We start from the raw sequence: 9,168 nt of genomic DNA on the forward strand, positions 1-9,168 counted from the left end.
CGGCCCAATGTGGTCTCGCTCGCGCTGCGAGGGCCCATTTATTACTACAGACGAGGGCCCATTTATTTGGGCCAATATTAGGCCCAAATAACCAATTGAGAAAGACCCCAACCCAACTTCCTCTAAACAGAGCTTCTTCCCGTCATCTTCAAGCGTTAATCTCTCTCTTATTTCCTTCTCCTTCAATGAGGAGCTCTTCTTAAGATTTCGCTTCAGTGTTCTATGTCTCAACCCAACACTTCCACCACCCCCGCCACATCCGCCTCCGCCGTCCCGGGCAAACGTTCATCATCCCCTCGTTCCTCCACTACCCCCACCGCCACCGGAGTCGGTGCTGCCTCTGTTGTCCCGGCGATGAAAAAAGCCAAGTCGCAGGCTGTCGCGTGCTCGCTCGATGGAAACAAGAACGGCCAGCAGCAGATTACTCCTCATGTCCACTTCGCCGAGCCCCCCGTTCACTCCCCTATGATGGAAGACGATCCAAGCGACGTTGCAATGGAGGCCTCCCCATCATCCACCGCTTTTGGCCGCAGAGTTTCTGCTTCCGGAGGTGGTGTCACTGCTAATTTGTCTCGGAAGAAGGCCACGCCTCCTCAACCTACAAAAAAGCTTGTAATTAAGCTCGTTAAAGGTAGGGATTTTTCCCTTTGCTTGTGCAAATTCATAATGGATTTAAGTGATTTCGACTTCCGGAGGAAGATTTCGGGTTTTCTTGATGAGATACTTAAGTGTTTTGTGTTGGTGGAATTGAGGCGAGAATGTTAGGGTTTTGAGCGTTGGATTGGTTATCTTGAGACACATATTTAACGAGTAAGTTAAGCTAACTTTAGATGTCTTTTGGGGTTTTATTTCGGGTCGTAATTTATAAAAATCTGCGATTTTCTCATTTATTTAAGAACTGTGTTTGTTACTTCCAGTTGCATGACTTGGGAAGTTATTGAAGCTGGAATTTAGTGTAATTGAGTTGTTTGTAGTCCAATTTCGCTGCATTATTCGACTATATGTTAGTATGTTCAGATCCTTCTCCAAAATTTCTGTTATTTTTGTACCTTAGCTAGACGATTTTTGGGCATTTACTTCATGAATGGGATTTCTAAACCTAGTGTTTTTGAGGCTAGCTGCATCGAGATTCTTTAGGACAAATCTCTAGGTTTACAAATTTGGCTTGGGGTGTAAATTTTTTAGCTGTAATGCCCCCATCTTACATGACTGTAAACACAGATAGTATTGCAGTTTTCCTTATCATTTCTTGGTAGTTGCAGTTGCACTACAACAGTACGACTTAAACCTCACATTTAAAGCGGTTTTAAGTTGTTTGGTGGAAGTTCTGGTGGATTTAGTTACTGGATTTGTTGTTGATGGGTGACAGTAGAATACATGTTTATGTATATTGTATATACATGTGTGGGCGTGTATAGCAATAAGTCCAATATTAGATATGTATTATTGATAATTCATAATGAGGACTTGCCAACACCTTTGTTGTGGATAGTTTATTTTGTATGGCCTCTTTCTATTCCACGTAGGAGAATGCCTTTCAACCTAATAATGCTCACAGTTCCTGGAGAATGCCTGTTAGGTCTTATATGGATGTTTGCTTGTGAAATTCCAATGGGTGTGCAAGTATAGAGAAAGAGCTGGGGGTCATCCTGCTGTGTTTTTCTTCTTCTCCATGTTTGTCTTCTTGTGCTTATTGTTCTCTCTTTTTTGGGATGCTTAAGTTTGGATACAATCGCATCACTTTGCGACAATCAGCATTCTTGTGCAGCTAAATGCTAGCTTGTAAGTGATTGAAAATTTTGCTTCATAGTTAACTATCATAAGATTTGACAAGAAATTGTGATTCCAGTTTCTCAATGAATCTAAATACGTTTACAACTTTTTTGGGAAATGCAAGGATTTCCCCATGTGATTTACCTTATGAGATCAGTCTTTGCAGTTTGAGGATATAGAACTGATAATTAGTCATGCTGTAAGATTAATTAAATCGAATATTTAAGTTTCGATAAAGAAAGGACAGCATTCATGAAATGCTTTAAATTGCATGTCATTACTCTGAAGAAAAAAGACAGTGAGGTGGTTTCTTATTGTTCAACTCTCAGCAGTAATACGCCATGAAAGTGGGAGTATCCTGTTTTCTTAGTTTAAATTTCTCCTAGGACTTATATAGGATGAACCTGTGTGGGTGGAGTGTGGCCTTATGTTAGTGTTCCTCACTGATGTGATCCCTTGTGTCTCTGCAGCAAAACCGACACTGCCAAGTAATTTTGAGGAAAATACGTGGGCAACACTGAAGTCTGCAATCAATGCCATATTTTTGAAACAACCTGATCCATGTGACCTGGAGAAGCTATATCAGGTTGGTGCCAACAGTAGTATTTTTCTTTCCTGTGACAGAATCTGATGCGCAGCCTTATAATCTTTAGGCTGTGAATGACCTTTGCCTGCACAAGATGGGCGGCAGTCTGTATCAGCGCATTGAGAGGGAGTGCGAAGAGTTCATTTCTGCAGCTCTTCAAACTTTGGTTGGCCAAAGTGAAGATCTTGCGGTTTTTCTCTCTCTTGTGGAGAAGTGCTGGCAGGATTTTTGTGACCAGATGCTAATGATCCGTGGTATAGCATTATATCTGGATAGGACATATGTGAAGCAAACCCCAAATGTGCGTTCATTGTGGGACATGGGCTTGCAGCTTTTCCGCAAACATCTTTCTCTGGCTTCAGAAGTAGAGCACAAAACCGTATTTGGACTGTTGAAAATGATTGAGAGTGAAAGGTAATTTTTTCTCGAAGCCTGAAACTTGTTATGCAGAATTTTTTAATTAATGGCTGGATTATGCAGTACCATCCATCACTATACGAATAAGGTTTTTAAGTCAACATTGTTTGTGATGTTAGGTCCAGTGGAATATCATTGACAGTAGATTCTACTGACTTTCCGAAATATTTACTCCACGCTTTCCTTTTGTACTACAATATATCCAATGGTTTTTAGATTAGCACATGTTATTATCATTAGTGTTAACATTTAACCATGCAATTTAAACATGGAAATAGTGAAGCAATGGCATAGATATATCCAATGGAATAGAATTGGTTTAAGCTTGGTTGATGAGATACAGAACTTATCATTTCACAATATTATTATTTTTGTTGTTCTTATAGATTAGGCGAAGCAGTTGATAGAACTCTCCTTAATCATCTTTTGAAGATGTTCACTGCATTGGGAATTTACGCTGAAAGCTTTGAGAAGCCATTCCTTGAAACCACATCTGAATTTTACGCAGCTGAAGGCATCAAATACATGCAGCAGTCCGATGTTCCAGATTATTTAAAACATGTTGAGGTGCGAGTTGTTCTGTGTTTTTTTTCTTGAACATATTTATTAGAGTCTTGATCTTCTATGCACGTTAACATTCAGGTGCCAACTATGGATTCTTCCGTATATCTTTTATCATGAAATGGATCCATTTTTAGTTTTGTCATATATTCCTCCAGATAAGATTGCAAGAAGAGCATGAAAGATGTCTACTCTACCTGGATGCAAGTACAAGAAAGCCATTAGTAGCCACTGCAGAAGGGCAACTTCTTGAACGCCATATATCTGCAATTTTGGATAAGGTAGCTATTATTGGATAATTTCCGAGTACATCTGCACTTAAGCGTCTTTATCTCATAATACTTCTGATCTCTTGTGCAGGGCTTTATGATTCTAATGGATGCGAAACGCATTGAGGATCTCCGGAGGTTGTACCTGCTCTTCTCCAGGGTTAATGCTCTTGAGTCGTTGAGGCAATCCCTTAGTCAGTACATCCGAAGGACTGGTCAGGGCATTGTCATGGATGAAGAGAAGGACAAAGATATGGTATCCAGCTTATTGGAATTTAAGGCTAATCTTGATAGGATATGGAAAGAAAGTTTCTCTAAGAATGAAGCTTTTGGCAATACCATCAAGGATGCATTTGAGCATCTCATTAATATCCGGCAGGTAATCATTTTGCTACTTTATTTGGTTTGATTGATTGCCATCTTTTTTGAATCTCGTAACCAATCAAATGATTGAAGGTAAATTACATGAACACCACCTTAGGTTTGACATAATTACAAATACATCCCTTCTAGATCAAAAATTACATTTACCCTCCTTGAGGTTTATCCCGTCTTCTATTTAACTCCACCAGTAGGGTTCCGGTGAATTTGTCACATGTTATTCCCAAAATACTCCTAATAAAAAGTTTGACTATAATTTGACCAAACTTTCAGACGAAAATGCTCTTTGGACCAGATTGTAATGTTTTAAAATATTGAGGGGGTTAAATGCTATGATCTCACATATTTTGTACTTAAATGTAATATTTTTTTTTTGGCTAAACAGTTTTTGTATATTAAGTATTGCAGGGTTTGTCTTATATATTAGGTCGAATTACATCAACACCTTCGAGGTTTAGTATAATTACAAATACATCCTTGTTAGATAGGAAATTACATTTACCCTCCTGGAGGTTTGTAAAACATTACACTGCTTGCAAAAAGAAGTGTGCAAATACAAAGACACCCTTCATTTATCTGGAAAAATAAATAAATAAATTTTGAAAAGGACTAAAAACTCTTTAAACAAAACTTCATTAGGAGGAAAAATGTAATTTCCTATCTATCAAGGATGTTTTATAATTATACCTAATCTCAATGGGTGTGAATGTAATTTTCACCCTAATATATAAGATAATGTTCGCAATATTTAATGGACAAGAATGGCTAGTTTAGCAAAAAAATAACATATTACATTTAATTACAAAGTATGTGAGATCATTACATTTGAACCCCCTCAATATTTTAAAAACATTACAACTTGGTCCATATGGCATTTTCGTCTGAAAAATTGGTCAAATGATAATAAATTTTTTTATTAGGGGTATTTTGGGTATAACATGTGATAAATTCAACGGAATCCTATTGGTGGAGTTAAATGTAAGACGGAACAAACCTCAAGGAGGGAAAATGTAATTTTTGATTTCATAGGGATGTATTTGTAACTATGTCAAACCTTAGGGAATATTGATGTAATTTACCCATGAATAAATTTGGTTGAGAGCAACATATCGTGAAACATATAATGGTGGTAATATTTATGGTAAACATGAATATATATAGCAACAATTGTAATATGAACTGATGTGTATTGAATTCCTATGCCTTAATATATTGTTTTCCGTGGATGTGACAACTAATATCCTTTGGAGTTGGTTTCGCTTGAATAATATGATCAAATTACACAGTCCAACAAGGTGACTTGCCAGTCTAGTTTAGAGCAGCATAAGTGTTTAGACGAATATGCTGTCTCTATTAGTGGTAATAAATGCAGTTGAATACATCTTATGGTGAAAAACGTGACTTGTTGGTCTAGTTTAGAAATCGATATAATTAGAATGGAGAAGGTGTAAGCCTTTACATGAATGTGTTGTTTCTGTTAGTGGTATCTTAGGATGAACAACTTTTTAGCCGTTGCGCTCAGTTCAATTTTTGCACTTTGGTTCATGTGGAGGTTCTGGCGAGATTGGCTTTGTGGGTTTAGGCTGGATGACTTTGAAATTTTAATAATGGAATCATAAGCAAGGATGAAAATGATTTTGATGCTTATAAATTTGATTTGTACCTTGATTACATCCTCATTGAGATTCTACTCTATCATATAATTTAGCATTATTCTAATTTTGTTGAATTGTAGTCAGTGTTGCAGTGATCACGACACATCATTTTTATTTTCTGTTCTGTTCCAGAACCGACCTGCTGAGCTAATTGCCAAGTTTGTGGATGACAAGCTCCGTTCTGGTAATAAGGGTGCATCAGAGGAGGAATTGGAGGGGACACTGGATAGAGTCTTGGTGTTATTCAGATTCATACAGGTAATATATACGCATTCACGTGTAATCAAACCTGGAAACTAAAGTTTGTATCATTGTTAAAATGCATAAAAGATTGAAGCTTAATTTCACATCTCATCTAGGGTAAAGATGTATTTGAAGCATTCTATAAGAAAGATCTCGCTAAAAGGCTCTTATTGGGTAAGAGTGCCTCTATTGATGCGGAGAAGTCAATGATTACCAAGGTAGAGCCTCTTTTTGTATATTTTCAAATACAGAGTAAATTACCAAGGTGATGCAAGCATTGTAGCTTTGCTATTCCAGTTGAAAACAGAGTGTGGCAGTCAGTTCACTAACAAACTTGAAGGGATGTTCAAGGTATGTATCAATATTCCAGGTTGAACATTGATGTTCTTACAGTTTTTGTTTATTTATAGTCATATACTTTCAAAACTGGTTTCATTTATTGCAAAATCATGTAGATCTTTTGATGTATCTTCTGTCCCCAAGGATAGATCTTTCCAAGCTGTTACTAAATTGAATAACGTGTCACACAGTGCTATATTTGTTAGTTACAAGTTACAGGGGTGGCTGTTGTGGAGATGCATTTATTCTGTGCACCTAGATTCTTTTGCTATCGATTTCCCATCATCACCTCTGAGGTGGTAGATTGTGTCCATCTTTAAGAGAAATTCTATGAACTTTAATGGGATTTTATTTTACTCCTTCCACCAGCCTTTCAGAGTTGGCTTGTAAAACATGTTTCCTCAGAAAGCAGTATAACCGGTGCCGAGGGAGAAAAAAGGGACCACAATTAAAAAATCAAACAACATTTGCATTACTGTTTGGGAATAAGATCTGGTTATTTGCATAATGACATTGGATACCTGTACTCCAGGACATTGAATTGTCAAAAGAGATCAATGAATCATTCAAGCAATCGTCCCAAGCTCGGACAAAGCTTCCATCAGGAATCGAGATGAGCGTCCACGTCTTAACAACAGGGTAGGTGGCAGTCCTTCTATTGATTTTTGGATTTCTCTGGCGTCCTAAATTTTACATCCAATTCAATTATATTCAGGTTAATTAGCTCATAATGGTTGGTTGGCTGCAGGTACTGGCCAACGTATCCACCCATGGATGTTCGCCTTCCCCATGAACTTAATGTGTATCAGGTTTGTCAGTTGTCACAATAACTGGACTTTTTTTTCAGTGACGTGTGGAGATCACAGTTGTATGAAATAACCATGTCTTGTACTTAAATTACCCTCCAGGATATTTTTAAGGAGTTTTACTTAAGCAAGTATAGTGGGAGACGATTGATGTGGCAAAATTCATTAGGTCACTGTGTGCTAAAAGCAGAATTTCCAAAAGGTAAAAAGGAGCTGGCAGTTTCTCTGTTTCAGGTTGGTCTCATTCAAATATATGTAGACTGTTGGCTGCTTCATAAGCTTCTCCTCTTATGCGGTTCATATTGATTCTGCTCCCAGACTGTTGTGTTGATGCTGTTCAATGATGCACAAAAGCTTAGCTTTCAAGATATCAAGGAGTCCACTGGTATTGAGGATAAAGAACTGAGGAGGACCTTGCAGTCACTTGCATGTGGAAAATTTCGTGTTCTTCAGAAAGTGAGTGACCATTGTTGGAAAGACGCTTCTTGAATTTCCTAGGTTGTGTTTAACCAATTATTGAGTAATATGCCTCCCCTTGCAGATTCCCAAAGGGAGAGACGTGGAAGATGAAGACTCCTTCGTGTTTAATGATCAATTTGCCGCTCCTCTATATCGTCTAAAGGTGCATATACATGTATATATTCGATAACATAATGTGATGCTTTCCTCTAAGAAATATTGGAAGTGCAATATTCATGTAGTATACTCAGTAACATAATGTGATGCTTTCCTCAAATGAATGTGAGAAGTACCTAACTTTCAGTGGGTTGGAATTCTTGGCTTGCTAGATGTCAGTAATGCCTAGCAAATTTACTTGTGTGAACAGGTAAATGCGATTCAGATGAAGGAAACTGTTGAGGAGAATACCAGCACTACAGAAAGGGTTTTCCAAGACCGTCAATATCAGGTTTATTTCCAGTCGCAGTTAGCATGCAAAGTTGTTGGAGATTTCCAACTTCTGCAGTCTGAGTTGATGTAACTTTGGCTGGTTGCTCATGCAGGTTGATGCTGCTATTGTTCGGATAATGAAGACGAGGAAAGTGCTGAGCCACACACTCTTGATAACAGAACTCTTTCAGCAGGTAATGGGAACCCTTCCATCTCGGTATTACATGCTGAATGTGACTGTCTGTGTGTGTGTGTGTGCTGAAGTGCTTCCCTTACTGCTGAGAGAGAGGGGAAAAGAGATGGTAGTAAAAGGAAGCGATTTTTCATGTCAATAGTAAGCAGGAAACATATTTACATAAAAGTAAATCTGAATGTGATCTTATGTTCATGACACAGCTCAAGTTTCCAATAAAACCGGCTGATTTGAAGAAAAGAATTGAGAGCCTGATTGATAGAGAGTACCTGGAGCGAGACAAAAATAATCCGCAAATATACAACTACCTCGCGTAAATGGTTACATCATACTGGATTTTCCTTGTAAATGACATGGAGTTGCTTTAATCAGAAAGGTGCAAGTTCAGAATCCCAGGTCAATGTGTACAGCAAGCTTATAGTAATTTTTTTTTTTTTTTTTGTGGCGTTGGGTATAACTGTAAAGCAATTGTGTTCTCAGAGTCTGTTTCTGAATCTCTGTTGCATGAAGCAAGCTGAGTTTTGTTTTGATTAATGTTCTCTTTAACTGAACTGAGATTCAGTTGTCAATTATATCTTGTAAAGTGCGTTACTTGACATTTGCACATGATGAAGTTCCGAGTCTACCCGATTGAAAGACCTCAAGTTTCACGACTTTAATAATGCATTGATAAGAAATCGCAAGAACTGAACCCACATGCACCAGATTTAACGCACGTACATAAACTGGGGGAATTCTAAATTTAACGAAAATACTTGTAATTGTGAAGAAATTTCGTAAGTTTTTAGAATAAATATTTTTTCTCAAAAAAAAAAAAAAAAAAAAAAGGAAAGTAAAAGGAAATGTGTTTTGGTTTAGGGGGACAATGAGAATTTATGTCGATTCTAATCAACATAACAATCAAGTTATGTTATGAGATTATGAATTGCATTTAAGATACTTAAAAGTTAATTCTTTACAATCCTTAACATCGTCATGAAAATCAAGCCTTATGTTTGTTTTCGGTTTTGGGCCATCTCAGAGATGGCCCAAAACAGAAGCAATGTTTGTCATTGCT

The 9,168-nt window shown here is 37.6% G+C and overlaps 1 protein-coding gene across 1 annotated transcript; it reads left to right on the forward strand.

Moving 5' to 3' along the window:
* Window positions 128-8,764, forward strand: LOC105175716 (cullin-4-like). Its single transcript, XM_011098265.2, has 17 exons — window positions 128-631; window positions 2,244-2,359; window positions 2,427-2,773; window positions 3,163-3,343; window positions 3,496-3,618; window positions 3,698-3,985; window positions 5,775-5,900; window positions 6,002-6,103; window positions 6,183-6,236; window positions 6,757-6,863; window positions 6,973-7,033; window positions 7,133-7,264; window positions 7,349-7,486; window positions 7,572-7,652; window positions 7,857-7,937; window positions 8,032-8,112; window positions 8,315-8,764. Exons 1-17 carry the CDS (start codon window positions 223-225, stop codon window positions 8,426-8,428), a joined length of 2,541 nt encoding a protein of 846 aa, XP_011096567.1. The 5' UTR covers window positions 128-222; the 3' UTR covers window positions 8,429-8,764.

This window comes from Sesamum indicum, linkage group LG12 (genome assembly GCF_000512975.1).
Source record: "Sesamum indicum cultivar Zhongzhi No. 13 linkage group LG12, S_indicum_v1.0, whole genome shotgun sequence".
NCBI classification, from domain to species: Eukaryota; Viridiplantae; Streptophyta; class Magnoliopsida; order Lamiales; family Pedaliaceae; genus Sesamum; species Sesamum indicum.

Excerpts from the sequence above, each read along its gene's own strand:
- LOC105175716 (XM_011098265.2), top strand. The coding sequence starts at position 223 with ATGTCTCAACCCAACACTTCCACCACCCCCGCCACATCCGCCTCCGCC. Across the intron at positions 2,774-3,162 it reads AAAATGATTGAGAGTGAAAG|ATTAGGCGAAGCAGTTGATA; the intron begins GTAATTTTTTCT and ends TTGTTCTTATAG. Across the intron at positions 7,265-7,348 it reads TGGCAGTTTCTCTGTTTCAG|ACTGTTGTGTTGATGCTGTT; the intron begins GTTGGTCTCATT and ends TTCTGCTCCCAG.